This window comes from Astyanax mexicanus, chromosome 17 (assembly GCF_023375975.1).
Source record: "Astyanax mexicanus isolate ESR-SI-001 chromosome 17, AstMex3_surface, whole genome shotgun sequence".
Lineage (NCBI taxonomy): Eukaryota > Metazoa > Chordata > Actinopteri > Characiformes > Acestrorhamphidae > Astyanax > Astyanax mexicanus.
The window spans coordinates 38,397,183-38,415,171 of NC_064424.1; the positions used below are offsets into that span (position 1 = coordinate 38,397,183).

Here is a 17,989-nt window from a genome sequence, read left to right on the forward strand (position 1 = left end):
ATTTTATTTAGACAAGACCCCAGTTCTTGTCTCCACCTCTGTTAAGACAACACTGTACAAACATTCCTCTAAAATGTCACATCAAACCCCTCTGGAAGACCATTTTAGTACATAAACAAATAGTTTTTGTGAAAGCACACTTTGTAAACCTGTCGGGTTCTTTTTTTAGGGTGATAATATAATAGCATTAATTATTTACAATTTTAAAGGCGAGTAAACCATAAAAAAAAAAAAATAAAAATATATATATATATATATATATATATATATATATATATATATATATATATATATATATATATATATATATATATATATATGAATAAGTTAATAATGGGTTGGAAAATGTCACCGTTCACTCTGTGCACAGAACTAAAATAGGTGTAAACATGTAAACAAACATGCAAAAAAACAAAACAAATAATATAAGTCAGCAAAAATGACTAATGTCATGTGCATGTATTATATGATAAATCTTTATTGTAATTATGCCATGGAAGTTTGAGGTCTGTTTGTGCCCAATGTAAAACCCTAACAATCAACACAACAAAAAAATAAACAGTAGTGAAATGAGCCACTCATAAATTCACATAGCTGCTACTGTATACAAGGCATTGGACCAATAGACTTACACAACGAACAGCATCACAGGTTTAAGAGACAAATTATTATTATAATTATAAACCAATTATTATCACAACAATATTATGTATGGCACTTAAAACTGCATAGACAAAAAAATTTAACTAACACCACAGTACACAGAAACGTATTACGCAAAAATTTCCATGATCCTACAGTTCTAAGAAGCCTGAGAACAGCTTTAAATAGCACTCAGCAGAACTTGATGGGAAGTGGAATTAGCACTGGGAAGCACAGCTGCAAGCCTCAAACCTCCACACTAACTCACCGACCTACTTAACGCATTGTTATTGATTTCATATCATGACTTGCTATTCAGGTCCTTTTAGTCTTTAGTAAGAGAAGCCACAGTAAATTAGCAGGGGGAAGACAAGAGGCCCTAGTTCAGTAGCAGGGTCATTAGTGAACCACAAATTAAGGTTACACATCCAGTTTCATGATTTGTCTAGTGGAGGTCAGGTGTGACATGCCACCACACTTTAATGAATGAATGTCTGCACACCAAGGTACACGGTATGAGGAACTCATTCACTTTCAGAGAAGCTTCTCGTAATGTCTAAAATTACTACCGCGAAGACTTGCAATCTGATACATGATTGAGATGTGCACTTCTCTCAAACTGCAGGCCAGTGAGCGGCCGCTGGTGCACGGATACTTAAGTGTGTTGTAAGAGGCTGCTGCACGGGTTAGATCTTTCAAAATAACACAAATGAGGAAGGGACAAGGAGAGTACACTGCATCTACATCTGCAGTAAAGCAAAGTTTCCCACAGCGAAGACGTAGCTTAGCAATTAACAGCAGCTGTCTGGTCCTGCAGTGGACAAATAAGCTGTAAAGTAGTGAAGTATTCCAACAATATAATAGTAGCCAAAATGTATACATCATTATATAATCCTAATTTAAGCTGATACAATAACATTTTAATATTTATGTGAAGGGTATAAAAGCTAGGGGTGGGAAACATTTTTATTTCAGGGCTGCATCTCTATAAGGACAAAGATTCCGGCACAAACTAAGCACTCCCTGGTTCAGTTCAGAGAAACTGCTGCCTGGTTTGGTGCTTTTACATTTTGTTAACATTATTTTAGTAAATCATAAAAAATTATGCTTATTATAGTTGTTGTTCTTGTGGTATTCTTATTCTTTCTTATTACTGGTATAATTTTCTTAAGGGAAATAATACAAATTTACTTGCACTTAAATATCACGTAAGCCACTGTGGGAACCCATTCCTGTGCGTAAAGCATTACGAAACCAATTAAAATGTGTAACTCTTAATACTTAAGCAGATCTTGGCACGAGATCTTGCATAAATAAAACGTATATTTCTAATCGAGGTTGAACCTGTCTTGCAGGAAGAAAGAAAGAAACATTTTTTTTTTTTTTTTTTATAATTTTATTTCTAATTTTTCCCATTTTCTCCCCAATTTACACGGCCAATTACCCAACCCACTCATTAGGACTCCCCCTATCACTAGTGATGCCCCAACACACCAGGAGGGTGAAGACTAACACATGCTTCCTCCGATACATGTGAAGCCAGCCACCACTTCTTTTCGAGCAGCCAGCGAGCTTGGAGGAAAGCGCAGCGGCTCGGCTCCGGTACATCAGCTCACAGACGCCCTGTGCTGCAGACATCACCCTAGGAGTGATGTGGGGAGAGAGCTCCATCTACCCACCCCAATTGGCAGCGCCAATTTTGCTCCCTCTAACGAAAGCAGCTTGATGGCAAAGCTGCATGAGCTGGGGTTCCCGACCTCCTGCTCATAGTGGCAGCGCTTTAGACCGCTGGACCACTCGGCGCCATGGGTTTTTTTTTTTAAGGGTGCTTTCACACCTGTCTCGTTTGGTCCAGACTTTCTGACTTTTCAGTTTCTTCTGAACCAAAGTAGCATGTGTGAAAGGGGCCGCGAACCACGGTCCGGACCAAAGGACCACAAGTGGTCTCGGTCCGGACCTTCTGAACCCTGGTCCGGTTCTCCTACAGTGTGAAAGCACTTTTCTGGATGGTTCGAACTTTCGGACCAATTACAGGAAGCTGAGCAGGCGTTCCTCAACAACGGCAGCAGAAGAAATAAAATAACCAACTACTACTGACTGCAGCCTGTGGGAAGGCAGAGTTGTACGTCCAGTCCCACCCACTTTGTCCACTCCACGCCTTGTCAGTCTCGCAAGCTTGTAGTGTATACACAGTATTTAAGCTGGACGACGCGGCACATTATATTTCAAGTCCGCCTTTCCACACACTACAGTGTTCTGCTCTTTGTGCTCAACTTAATTGCATTGAACTGATGGCATTCACACGTGCCAGATGTTTTATGAGATCCTAGGATACTTAAATGTGTCCTGAGATAAGATGTAAATATTGATAATGCAATAATTATATTGACAGGGAATGTTCAGCAAGTGCTTAATAACAATTGGCAAACAAATATTTATTATTTATGTCATGTGCTTTTACCTTCCTATTTCATATCTATTTTTCTGTTTTATTAAATGCTGCAGAGCTTTAAACACGCAGATTTTTTTAATGTATATTATTTTATTTTTGTACCTGTGTGTAGACTATTTTTTTTTGTTATTTTAGAATTCGTTAGATTATATTTCTTTTAGCATTTTGAGCTAAGTTTAGTTAGTTATTTTCCTATTTCATACATATATTTTTCTGTTTTTATTAAATGCTGCGGAGCTTTAAATGCGCGGATGATTTATTTTTTTTATGTATATTGTTTTTAGCTTTGTACTTGTGTGTACGTACATTATTTATTTTTCTTTTATTTAGAATTCGTTAGATTACATTTCTTTTACCATTTTGAGCTAAGTTTAGTTAGTTATTTTCCTATTTTATATCTATTAATCTGTTTTTATTAAATGCTGCAGAGCTTTAAACGCGTGGATGAGCTCGCGTTCAGTCTCGCGTTCACGCTCGGGTACAGTCTCGCAGGCAGACAATCTAAACTCTAGTATGCAGAACTATATTATTATTGTTATTAAATTTTCCATTTTTTTTAAATAGCAGGATACTTTGATTTTTATTTCTCAGCCCGGATGAGATCCGGCCCGAGGAAAGTAATGGAAAATCTCGGGTCAGTCCAGGCTCCAGGAAATAGTAATCTGTTTTTTAATACTATTTTTATTTTATATAAAGCTACGGCCTGATAATCACCATATAACAAAGTATTACTGTTAACAAAAACGAACGAAATAACGAATACTGAAAGTGAAAGTACCCCTTAACTGAAACTAATAAAAACGGCAATTAAAAGAAAAAAATAAAACGAACTGAAATTACAGATTGAATACCCTAATTTTTGTGTTTGTTAATTTATTTATAAGCCCTGTATCCACTACAGCAGCTTAACAGCGGGTGGTGTTGTGCCGTTTCTGCTCGCGAAGGGGAGCCGGGGTTCAGATGTCGGCAGCGCGATGCAGCGCGCAGCGCCTCGCGGTCCGCGAAATTGCTCATATTTAGGAAACAGCTATAACTTTGAGTAACTCACACTGAACACCCCATGCTGCAGGATAAACTGATAAATCTGATCATTTCGGTGGCTGGTTGGTTAGTTGTTAGGGATTTATTGTCCCTTCAGCACAAATGTGGCTATTTGTAGCGATAATTTTGGTGAAAATTAGTGAAACCTGTAGAGTTTATTGAGTTTTTGCTGTATGATCTCCTCAGTGAGAATCCCCACCCCATAACCAATCAGGGAGCTCCAACTGCTTACCCCTCCCATTCCTCTTTCATTGTGGATGCGCAGAATGTCTTAAACGTCCGTTTCAAGTTCAGGTTTGGCACGTCACGTGGTTAATATACCGTCACTATTTTACAATACCGTCATTTAAATACATTGGTATACCGAAATACCGTCATACCGCCCAACCCTACTCCTCAGCACTCCATCTTCTTCACACTTTTACAAGGCGTCAGCAAAGAAATTCTGTGGCGACAGATTTTATAGTTAACGTTGTTGATTATGACAACTGTTCGTTGCAGTCCTAGAATACCGGCTAGACATGTTTCCATATTTCCGCCGCTGATGCGAGTGGCAGCCTTTTTACATTTATTTATCGTCCCTGTGCTACTACACACGTCTAGTGTGCATACATTCTATTTTTTATTGTATTTATATGTATCATTATAGTCTATCTATCTATCTATCATTGATTTTTTTACTGTTCTCCACCTTTTGCCCAACCCTCATATCCACCGCAAACAATCAATATGAATTAACAGCCTTATTTTAGCATCAATTTAATACCACTTCATAACTTATTACTGTTAAACTGCCCAACCCCACAACCCATATTCCAACAGGAGGAGCAGTGCTGTATGCCTGACATGAAGCCAAGGCCGGAACAGCAAGGCACACAAAAGCCTCTGGCCTGATATGAACGACGTGTAGTATGCTTCCCTCCATTTCTCTGAGCCAAAGAAATGTGACCAGAGCTTTTGTTTTTTCTTTGGGTGAGGTCACCTATGCAGCTGCCCTTCAGGAATTCTTCTGTGCAGACCAAACCAACCACACAGAGACCAACAAGAGAAGATGTTCCGATTAGTGCTGGGTGATATGGGAAAAATCATATATCACCATAAGGAATTTTTTATATCACGATAACGATACATATCATCTGGGTTTTTTCTACCAATTATTGATTCTGAATAATCTTAGATCAACTTTAGTTGTTTCTAAATAAATATGAACTTGTTTTCTTTGTATTATTTGAGGTCTGAAAGCACTGCATCTTTATTGTTATTTCATCCATTTGTCTCTCTTTTTTTTTTTTAAATGATCTACTGGGCACAACTTTAACGCTGATTAAATGTACCAGCAACACAATAATGCGCTGCTCTCCAGAAACCACCTAACAATATGAACAGTTCACTGAGTGCTAGACTAATACGTACCCTCTAAACAAAGGAGACCAAACCACGCCACCTCTAAAGCTCTGTATTGACTTCTGATGTGTTTACCAAGGGTGTAAAAATTACCTCTCACAGCTCCTAAATGATCCTAAACTAAACACTTAACGTTTACTCTGATTGTAGACTTTTAATTTTTTGATCTGGCAACATATAAAATAACCACATCATGGTTGAGATCTCAAGGAGAAATTATACACTAGGGGTTGTGTATTCACTTTTTTCATACATTCATACCCTGTAAAAACATTACTGGGGTATATGGTATTATTAGGGACAGGATCTGCCATGCTGCACCCAATTTTGGGTTACTTATAAACTGAAAATAATCAAATACAAAGTCCAGATTGTTTACAGACTGAACACTGCACACACGTGTTATAGAGTAAATGTTAAACAATCATTATTATGTTAAACAATGTTTAGCACAACACGTGCTAGACACCATATCAATATATAATTTCAAGGATATCAACATAAAATATGTGGATTATGGTTATAGTTTACTCCAGTCTCCAGTAGATAACTACCCCAGACTCCACTACTGTCCTACAGCAGATAACTACACCAGACTTTACTACTGTCCTACAGCAGATAACTACACCAAACTCCACTACTGTCCTACAGCAGATAACTACACCAGACTCCACTACTGTCCTACAGCAGATAACTACACCAAACTCCACTACTGTCCTACAGCAGATAACTACACCAAACTCCACTACTGTCCTACAGCAGATAACTACACCAGACTCCACTACTGTCCTACAGCAGATAACTACACCAGACTCCACTACTGTCCTACAGCAGATAACTACACCAGACTCCACTACTGTCCTACAGCAGATAACTACACCAGACTCCACTACTGTCCTACAGCAGATAACTACACCAGACTCCGCAACTGTCCTACAGCAGATAACTACACCAGACTCCGCTACTGTCCTACAGCAGATAACTACACCAGACTCCGCTACTGTCCTACAGCAGATAACTACACCAGACTCCGCTACTGTCCTACAGCAGATAACTACACCAGACTCCGCTACTGTCCTACAGCAGATAACTACACCAGACTCCGCTACTGTCCTACAGCAGATAACTACACCAGACTCCGCAACTGTCCTACAGCAGATAACTACACCAGACTTTACTACTGTCCTACAGCAGATAACTACACCAGACTCCACTACTGTCCTACAGCAGATAACTACACCAGACTCCGCAACTGTCCTACAGCAGATAACTACACCAGACTCCGCAACTGTCCTACAGCAGATAACTACACCAGACTCCGCAACTGTCCTACAGCAGATAACTACACCAGACTCCACTACTGTCCTACAGCAGATAACTACACCAGACTCCACTACTGTCCTACAGCAGATAACTACACCAGACTCCACTACTGTCCTACAGCAGATAACTACACCAGACTCCACTACTGTCCTACAGCAGATAACTACACCAGACTCCGCTACTGTCCTACAGCAGATAACTACACCAGACTTCGCTACTGGCCTACAGCAGATAACTACACCAGACTTCGCTACTGGCCTACAGCAGATAACTACACCAGACTCTACTACTGTCCTACAGCAGATAACTACACCAGACTTCGCTACTGGCCTACAGCAGATAACTACACCAGACTCCGCTACTGTCCTACAGCAGATAACTACACCAGACTTCGCTACTGGCCTACAGCAGATAACTACACCAGACTTCGCTACTGGCCTACAGCAGATAACTACACCAGACTTTACTACTGTCCTACAGCAGATAATTACACCAGACTCCACTACTGTCCTACAGCAGATAACTACACCAGACTTTACTACTGTCCTACAGCAGATAACTACACCAGACTCCACTACTGTCCTACAGCAGATAACTACACCAGACTCCGCAACTGTCCTACAGCAGATAACTACACCAGACTCCGCTACTGTCCTACAGCAGATAACTACACCAGACTCCGCTACTGTCCTACAGCAGATAACTACACCAGACGCCGCTACTGTCCTACAGCAGATAACTACACCAGACTCCGCTACTGTCCTACAGCAGATAACTACACCAGACTCCGCAACTGTCCTACAGCAGATAACTACACCAGACGCCGCTACTGTCCTACAGCAGATAACTACACCAGACGCCGCTACTGTCCTACAGCAGATAACTACACCAGACGCCGCTACTGTCCTACAGCAGATAACTACACCAGACGCCGCTACTGTCCTACAGCAGATAACTACACCAGACTCCACTACTGTCCTACAGCAGACAACTACACCAGACTTCGCTACTGGCCTACAGCAGATAACTACACCAGACTTTACTACTGTCCTACAGCAGATAACTACACCAGACTTTACTACTGTCCTACAGCAGATAATTACACCAGACTCCACTACTGTCCTACAGCAGATAACTACACCAGACTTTACTACTGTCCTACAGCAGATAACTACACCAGACTTTACTACTGTCCTACAGCAGATAACTACACCAGACTCCGCTACTGTCCTACAGCAGATAACTACACCAGACTCCGCAACTGTCCTACAGCAGATAACTACACCAGACGCCACTACTGTCCTACAGCAGATAACTACACCAGACGCCACTACTGTCCTACAGCAGATAACTACACCAGACTACGCTACTGTCCTACAGCAGATAACTACACCAGACTCCGCTACTGTCCTACAGCAGATAACTACAGGTGCTGGTCAACGAATTAGAATAATTTGAAATAGTGCAATCATGAAATTCTTTGAATGCATTTTTTGTGCAGAAAGCAAATCAGGTGTTCACCGCACCTGTCCTACTCGTTAGACTAATCACAGAACTCCTTACCTGTAAAAAAATTTGCTCAGCTGAGCTTTCCAAAAGGCCCATTTAGGCCATTTAACTGTGACACTGTTGTTTTATTGAATTAGAATAATGGAGAAACCGTTTCATTGAATTAGAATAAATGCTCAAATTTTTGTTTTCTGTGAAGAGTGTTCACTGTGCAGTATAAAGTCAGGGTTGAGTAGAATTTCTAAGTTGTAAAATCAATCATGGGTAAGCAGCGCGACCTCTCAACCGGAGTAGTGGCTCAAATTCAAGCCCTTCGCCAACAAGGCTTGACCCAAACTAAAATTGCTGAGCAGCTCGGCATCAGCCAGTCTTCCGTCTGCAAAGCTCTCAAGAAAAACTGCAGCAAGCGCACCAACTGTTCCAGCGTCCGAAAAACTTCTGCTCGCGACAACAAGCAGCTGAGAAAGATCGCAGTCAGCAACCGGTTCAAGTCCACTTCCGAGCTCACCGACTTGTGGAACAAGCAGACCGGCGCTGACGTCTCCAGATCAACCACTTACCGTCGTCTGCGCGAACTCGGCTTCAAATCTCGCGTTCCAGCAGTAAAACCGATGCTGAACAAGAAACAAATGGAGAAACGGCTGAAGTGGGCCAAAGAACACGGCGAGTGGACTGCTGAAGACTGGCAGAAAGTGGTCTTCAGTGACGAATCACGCTTCTGCATCTCCTTCGGTGACCAAGGTCCTCGTGTCTGGCATCGTGGTGGCGAAACCTACAACCACGAGTGCGTGAAAAGATCCGTCAAGTTTCCCCAGAGCGTTATGGTCTGGGGATGCATGTCCGCTCGAGGTGTAGGGAAACTCTGCTTCCTCAAGAAGACTGTCAATGCTGCCGTATATCAAGATGTTCTGGAAACGTTCCTGATTCCGACTGTTGAGGAACAGTTCGGCGAAGAAGACTTCATATTTCAACAGGATCTTGCACCGGCTCATGCGGCAAAGTCGACCAAAGATTGGTTCACTAAAAAACAGCTTGAAGTTTTGGCATGGCCGGCCAACTCGCCTGATCTCAATGTCATTGAAAACCTTTGGGCCATCGTCAAGCAGAAAATTCGCGACAGAAAGCCTACTACGCTGGACCAACTGAAGCAGAACATCGCCACTGCCTGGGAAGCTGTGAGTGCGGAAACTTGCGACAAGCTGGTCAAATCGATGCCGCGGAGACTTCAGGCAGTCATACAAGCCAAGGGGGCAGCCACAAAATACTGAGAAAGTGATGATTGTAATTATAATAAAAATTATTCTAATTCAATGAAACGGTTTCTCCATTATTCTAATTCAATAAAACAACAGTGTCACAGTTAAATGGCCTAAATGGGCCTTTTGGAAAGCTCAGCTGAGCAAATTTTTTTACAGGTAACGAGTTCCGTGATTAGTCTAACGAGTAGGACAGGTGCGGTGAACACCTGATTTGCTCTCTGCACAAAAAATGCATTCAAAGAATTTCATGATTGCACTATTTCAAATTATTCTAATTCGTTGACCAGCACCTGTACACCAGACTCTGCTACTGTCCTACAGCAGATAACTACACCAGACGCCGCTACTGTCCTACAGCAGATAACTACACCAGACTTTACTACTGTCCTACAGCAGATAACTACACCAGACTCCGCTACTGTCCTACAGCAGATAACTACACCAGACTCCGCTACTGTCCTACAGCAGATAACTACACCAGACTTTACTGCTGTCCTACAGCAGATAACTACACCAGACTTTACTACTGTCCTACAGCAGATAACTACACCAGACTCCGCTACTGTCCTACAGCAGATAACTACACCAGACTCCGCTACTGTCCTACAGCAGATAACTACACCAGACTTTACTGCTGTCCTACAGCAGATAACTACACCAGACTTTACTGCTGTCCTACAGCAGATAACTACACCAGACTCCGCAACTGTCCTACAGCAGATAACTACACCAGACGCCGCTACTATCCTACAGCAGATAACTACACCAGACTCCACTACTGTCCTACAGCAGATAACTACACCAGACTCCGCAACTGTCCTACAGCAGATAACTACTCCAGACTTTACTACTGTTCTATAGGAGATAACTACTCCAGACTCCACTACTGTCCTACAACAGATAACTACACCAGACGCCGCTACTGTCCTACAGCAGATAACTACACCAGACTCCGCTACTGTCCTACAGCAGATAACTACACCAGACTCCGCTACTGTCCTACAGCAGATAATTTCACCAGACTCCACTACTGTCCTACAGCAGATAACTACACCAGACTTTACAACTGTCCTACAGCAGATAACTACACCAGACGCCGCTACTGTCCTACAGCAGATAACTACACCAGACTCCGCTACTGTCCTACAGCAGATAACTACACCAGACTCCGCTACTGTCCTACAGCAGATAACTACACCAGACTCCGCTACTGTCCAACAGCAGATAATTACACCAGACTCCACTACTGTCCTACAGCAGATAACTACACCAGACTTTACAACTGTCCTACAGCAGATAACTACACCAGACTCCGCTACTGTCCTACAGCAGATAACTACACCAGACTTTACTGCTGTCCTACAGCAGATAACTACACCAGACTTTACTGCTGTCCTACAGCAGATAACTAAACCAGACTCCGCAACTGTCCTACAGCAGATAACTACACCAGACTTTACTACTGTCCTACAGCAGATAACTACACCAGACGCCGCTACTATCCTACAGCAGATAACTACACCAGACTCCACTACTGTCCTACAGCAGATAACTACACCAGACTCCGCAACTGTCCTACAGCAGATAACTACTCCAGACTTTACTACTGTTCTATAGGAGATAACTACTCCAGACTCCACTACTGTCCTACAACAGATAACTACACCAGACGCCGCTACTGTCCTACAGCAGATAACTACACCAGACTCCGCTACTGTCCTACAGCAGATAACTACACCAGACTCCGCTACTGTCCTACAGCAGATAACTACACCAGACTCCGCTACTGTCCTACAGCAGATAATTACACCAGACTCCACTACTGTCCTACAGCAGATAACTACACCAGACTCCGCAACTGTCCTACAGCAGATAACTACACCAGACTCCGCTACTGTCCTACAGCAGATAACTACACCAGACTCCGCTACTGTCCTACAGCAGATAACTACACCAGACTTTAATACTGTCCTACAGCAGATAACTACACCAGACTCCACTACTGTCCTACAGCAGATAACTACACCAGACGCCGCTACTGTCCTACAGCAGATAACTACACCAGACTTTACTACTGTCCTACAGCAGATAGCTACACCAGACTCCACTACTGTCCTACAGCAGATAACTACACCAGATTCCGCTACTGTCCTACAGCAGATAATTACACCAGACTCCACTACTGTCCTACAGCAGATAACTACACCAGACTCAGCTACTGTCCTACAGCAGATAACTACACCAGACTCCGCTACTGTCCTACAGCAGATAACTACACCAGACTCCGCAACTGTCCTACAGCAGATAACTACACCAGACTCCGCAACTGTCCTACAGCAGATAACTACACCAGACTCCACTACTGTCCTACAGCAGATAACTACACCAGACTCCACTACTGTCCTACAGCAGATAACTACACCAGACTCCGCTACTGTCCTACAGCAGATAACTACACCAGACTTTACTACTGTCCTACAGCAGATAACTACACCAGACTCCGCTACTGTCCTACAGCAGATAACTACACCAGACTTTAATACTGTCCTACAGCAGATAACTACACCAGTCTCTGCGCGACAACAGCCAGTGTTGGGAAGTAACGGATTACGTGTAACGGCGTTACGTAATCAGATTACAAATTATGAGTAACTGTAATCCGTTACAATCGTCTTCCAATCCAACACTGACAAAACGCAATCACATTCACATAAATCACGTCATCAAAATATTCTATGATTCACAACCTCCTGCTCAGAATGTTTTCACTGCAGAAGCGCCCCCTAGCCCATCGGCGGGCCCGTTCTGACTATGTAAAGTAGAATGCTTATAAGCATCAAATATTCTAAACACACCGACCAAATAACCGACTCATATTCTTTAGTAACTACTAATTTAACTACCTGCATGCAAATTTACAACCATCTACATGAAACCAGTCGCCAGAAATCGCCAACTGAAAAAAAAAGCCTGTTTTTTTTCACATTGTTTACATGGGGAACACGCCTCCCCAACAAAATAGCCTTATAAAATATTATTAGTATATAAAATAACATCATATTACATTATAGAAAATTCACTTACTATCACAGCATCCACAATACAGCACTGAATCGCAGATAAAATATCCATAAAGTCCTTTATTCACCTGCTCACTTCTCCTCACAAACATGCGTTTATTTTCAGCGCAGCTGAAACGTAATATTCTCAAGCTCCTAGCGACCACACAATGTAATATTTTCACGTAAAGTTGTACGTGAATACAAAGCTAAGGATGTCCTCTTCTAGATTCTGTGTTTTTTATTGGTCCACAAACCACTATTTTTCTTGAGTGATCGTCTTTTGAACCAATAACGTGAGCGCTGGATCAATCCAATCCAGTCAAATCAGGTCATAGCCTTTCTCTAGCGTCACAAAAGTGATTGACACCTATTTCAACCAATAGTCCACCCTTAGACGAAAACATTGGTACGTAATTTGTCCTGATTGGTCTCCTAATGGCTGGGGGAGGGGCATGCCTAACCGCTGTCACCAAATTCCCTCTGCTAAACATAAGTGCGCCCACAGCGCGCATACGTGTGATTTTGTTTGTCATTTCATCAAAAAGTATTAATATTACTCTGAAATAGACTTACATTCATTTATTTTATCACAAACAAACAAAAATATTACAAACTCTGGCTGTATAGAGACAGATTTACTGGAGAGGTTTTGAACACTTTGGAGACGCCTGGTGGACACCTAATATAATGCAGTGTAACTCTTCAATGCATTGTGATATAAATTACAAATTTTGTAACTTGTTTGTCAAGACCCTACTGAATCAGGAAATGTAGAGAATGATTGACTATTCATCATCAACATCCATACACACATTGTAAACTCTAAATATAACAGGCGCTTTTTTTTTTCTTCTGCATTTGATGTTCTCAAATGGAACTTAAATAATGGAAATTAAAGTGTTGAAGTGAATTATTGTTTACTGTTTATGATTACACTGCATTTGACATTTAATAATAAAACATTCAAATTATATTTTGTTTGCATTTGTGAGTTCTTAGAAAAGGAACAGATTGTAATCGCATTAAATCCTATTGGACCGAATTGTATCGTATAAAGACAATTTGAGGTATCGTACATTATCGTATCGCTGACTAAAATAATCGTATTGTATCGTATTGTAATGAATCTTGTGATTTACACCCCTAGATAATCCTGGCAAAAAATCCACCTGCAGAAAGTGGCAAACCTGCAAATAGTTAGCTTACAGTTGTTGTTACATTGTTTGGTTTTTAATGATTTTATCATCAATTTATAGAAGTGTTTTATAAAATTGTTTGATTAAATGGTTTCATAAGTATTTTTATAGGGTGATTGAAAAGGCTGTTTTATTTGTCTATCTATTAACTGGAAGGAAAAATAAAACAATAATATGCAAGATGTGGTTGCTACATTCATTCAGGCTTAAAAAAATGACAATATTGTAAGTAATCCAAAGTAATCAGATTACGTTACTCACTTGAAGTAATGTAACTGATTACGTTACAAATTACATTTTGAGTGATGTAATCAGTAACCTGTAAGGGATTACATTTTAAAAGTAACCTTCCCAACACTGACAACAGCACACAAGACGCAGGAGACAACTCGCTAGCATGACAGCTAGCCACTCAGCTAACGGCTAACACACACGCACACACACACGCACGCACGCGCGCGCGCACACACACACACACACACACACACACACACACACACACACACAGATTAAATACAATCCGACTCACAAATAAACCGCTTCACTGATGACAATTTGGGTCATTTACCACACAGTAAGCGGTGTTACCTAAACTCCAGTGCTATAGATTAGCTCGAGGATCCGCGGGCGGGCGGGCGGGGATCCGTACCTGAGCGCGGGGTCCTCCGTGCTGCTCCGGGGCGGCGGAGAGAGCGGGCCCCGCTTGTTGAAGAGTTTCTGGAAGAGCGTGGGCGGCATGGCGGAGCCGCGGCTCCCCGCATTCACACACAAACAGCGCGTTTACCGACCCGACCTCGCGCACACCGCGCTCCGCGAGACCCACTTGCTCCGCGGCCTGGTCATATGACTCGCATTACTCACACGAGCAGCTCAGAAACGACACCGCCCGCTTCTCCGCGCTGATTGGCTGCTATTTCCGGAGAGACACCACGTGGTCAGGCCGGAGGCTTGGGGTTTGGGGTTATGCTCCTTCCAGTAGGAATTGTCATTATAATCGTGTTTATGAGATTAATGCGCATACACGGTCAGTGATTATAAGGTCAGTTTTCTGACCATCTAAGGCTAAATTTGAAAACAAAAAATGGTGTATAAAAACTTATAAAGCCTAGGTATAAATTGTTTATTTTTTCCATTTAGTATAGTGAATGTAAAATGGATTCTCTATGCAGTTTCCCAATTTCTTGTTCTTCACTTCTGCCTCTCACAATCAGGACTCTAAATGGTCAATTCTTGCATTTTGTAACACAGATCTGGTGGTACAATCCAACCTACAATTGTTACAAGATGCAAAAAAAAAGATAATCAAGTAAAGAAGAAACAATATTTTTCATATACTTATGTTTGTGAAGGACATAGATGAAAAATGGATGAAAACCTATTATTTCTCTCTATACAGAATGGGAAATGAAGAATTAGAATTAGGTTTTAAAAGTGACACTGGGGCTGACACTGATATATTTATTCATGTATTATAATTTTTACCTATATCATTTTCAATTATACTTTGTATACTATTATTTCTTGTATTTTAAGAAGCATATTTTTATCTATACCTTTTATACAGAAACTACTAAGCTGTTAGTTGCACCTTACTGAACTAATATTTTCATAATAAATAATGTTGGTTTACTCCAACTTAAATCATATTAATTAAATGTGTTAACGTTTCTTGTTCTTTATAAACATTACGCAGTATACCCCATTATAATACAGTAAATACTCATATTTAATTTATTCAGCTTGTATGTAGCAGATGGAAGCTGCCTGGATTCCTGAAGCCGGGCTTTAGTGAGCGGGAACTGATGAGCTGGATCTCGTTAGTGGAACATAATGAGTCTGGACTGAACTGTTCTTGTATCAGACCGCTTCTAATACATATTTACCAAGTTGTGTTAAAGCAGCATAAAACCAGAGAGCGTATAGAGGGGCGAAAACCCACTTGATAATTTCTTCCGGGTTTGTCTGACACCAGAGGGCGCTCTGGAGAGAATTCATATGGGGGTTATATTGAGCAGCTCACAGGCATATACATATACGTATAAGATATCTATGGAGCAGCTGAGCAAAATGATAAATTATGAATATTTAATTTTTTTTATACTTAACACTTATAATTAGTCATTTCAATACACTCGACACAGAAATGTATAAAACATTTTCAGCACTGCAGGCAATATATTTTTTTACAACCTTTTTTTCTCTAAGCTGCTCTGGCTGTACCTGCAGCATCAGCTCATTCCAGTCAGTCAGTCAGTCAATCAGCTCACAGTAGCAGTAATACAGCGACTTAAACCCGTTTACCAAAATGAAACTAAAATAGACAGGTAAGATTTCTTGGATTTCTAGGGAAACACTTGGGTCTAAATTAAATGAATATCCCAAGCAAGCAGTAAGTTACTATTTGTAATTGTGTTTTTAGCCGTTTAGCCTTATTCATTCCAATTAATGACTCTCTCGCGGACTCTCTCTAGTGTTTAACAGTAATTTTCTGCTATAACTGGGAGACAGAAAGTGGACATTCTTTCTATAAATAAGCTTTGGCCAAACTCCAGTTCACCTATTGCTGCTCAGAAGCGCATGATAAAAAAAATCCGGTCAAACTAAGAAACGCGGCAGTTCATTATTTTTACTGCAGTATTAGAAACTTTTTGGTAGAATTTTTACTCTTTATTATATATTATATAGTTTTTTACTATGACTGGGTTAAATCCTGGTAAGTAGTTCAGATAAAGATCAACTTTTCTTCTAAAATCCCTTTATGCTGTGAGGGTTTATTTTCTCTAGGTGAGCAGATGCTCTTCAGCTGGGTTTTAGCCGAGAAACCCTCAAACAATCTCAAACCTTTAACATCTTGTAGAAGCTTTTCTATAAAATATTGGACAAACCAAAATAATATAATGGTAATTATAAATAATAATAATAATAATAATAATAATTATATATAATATATATAATAATAACTATTATAATGAGTAATTATTGGTCACAACTGTTATTGTGATATTGACAAAATCTCTTATTTAACTAATAAAAGTTTGGACACCTTAAATTTCATTCTTTTACTTTTTCTAAAATCTTCCAAACTATGAAGAAAAACAGGCAGTTTTGTACCCAATTTAAACTTCTGCGTCTTTCTTAAAGTAGAGGTAGATTTGGTATATAGTTAGTAAATAGGCATATTTAAGTAGTATTCTAATCTATATTATGGCAAAAATTAAGAAATGAAGGCCAGTTAATCAGACGGGCCAGGACAGTGGTTGGAATGGAGCTCTGGTTACCAGTGTTGTGCCAGATCACATTTAAAATAAACAAGTTCAAAGTTCAGTTCACACTAATTTAAATGAACAAGTTCATTTAAAAATGTACTAGTTCACGTTTATTTGTTTTCTCTTAATAAATAGGCTGCTATTCTTTTTTAACAGAACCTGTTTCTACACTTCCATCACAAGCCCAAGATCTTCACTACTCCCAAAATAAATATATTATCCTATACCAAGCGTTTTTTTTTTTTAAATTAAATTATACTTGTTTTCTCACCACACATCAATATCAAATGTTGACAGTATCAGTAATGCAGCTTCTTTACTGTCTAAAACCCATTTACTGTAGTAAAACTGAAATATAAAGGTGTTTTATTTCCTTGTTAAAAAAATATACATTATTATACTTTCAAAATTCAAGGAATACTCTGGCAAAGTGGATATTTACCATTTTTTATTTGAGTTGGCCGTTTAAGCCCATTTACTCCCATTAATATTGGACTGACTCTTTCGTGGGCTCCCCATACCAGTTTGCAGTCAATTTCTGTTATAAGAATGGCTCTGGATTTGCTGCGCATTCAGTGGCACGTTCAGTATTTGTAAACGTAGTCGTTAAGTTTAGTCTTCACAACAAATATGAATGCGATCATACACAACACTGCTGATTACAGTAGCAGAGAGGAGGACTTCAGACCAGTGGACAGCAAGGACAGCTGAGAAGATCATCAGAGTCTCTCTCCCCTCCATCACAGACACTGCAAAGTATCCAGCATTGTGGATGACCCCAACCATCACTCACACGGACTCTTTGCTCTGATGTCGTCCAGAGCATCTGAGCCTC

General features: G+C 40.5%; 1 protein-coding gene across 3 annotated transcripts in view; it reads right to left on the bottom strand.

Moving 5' to 3' along the window:
• Positions 1-14,749, bottom strand: part of fnip1 (folliculin interacting protein 1) — a 48,995-nt gene extending 34,246 nt beyond the window's left edge. For all 3 annotated transcript variants that reach the window (XM_022676463.2, XM_022676465.2, XM_022676462.2), the window contains exon 1: positions 14,538-14,749. In XM_022676463.2, coding sequence (XP_022532184.2) covers positions 14,538-14,626 — 89 coding nt within the window. In that variant the 5' untranslated portion in view covers positions 14,627-14,749. The remainder of the gene's footprint in view (positions 1-14,537) is intronic.
• Positions 14,750-17,989: the final 3,240 nt, after the last annotated feature.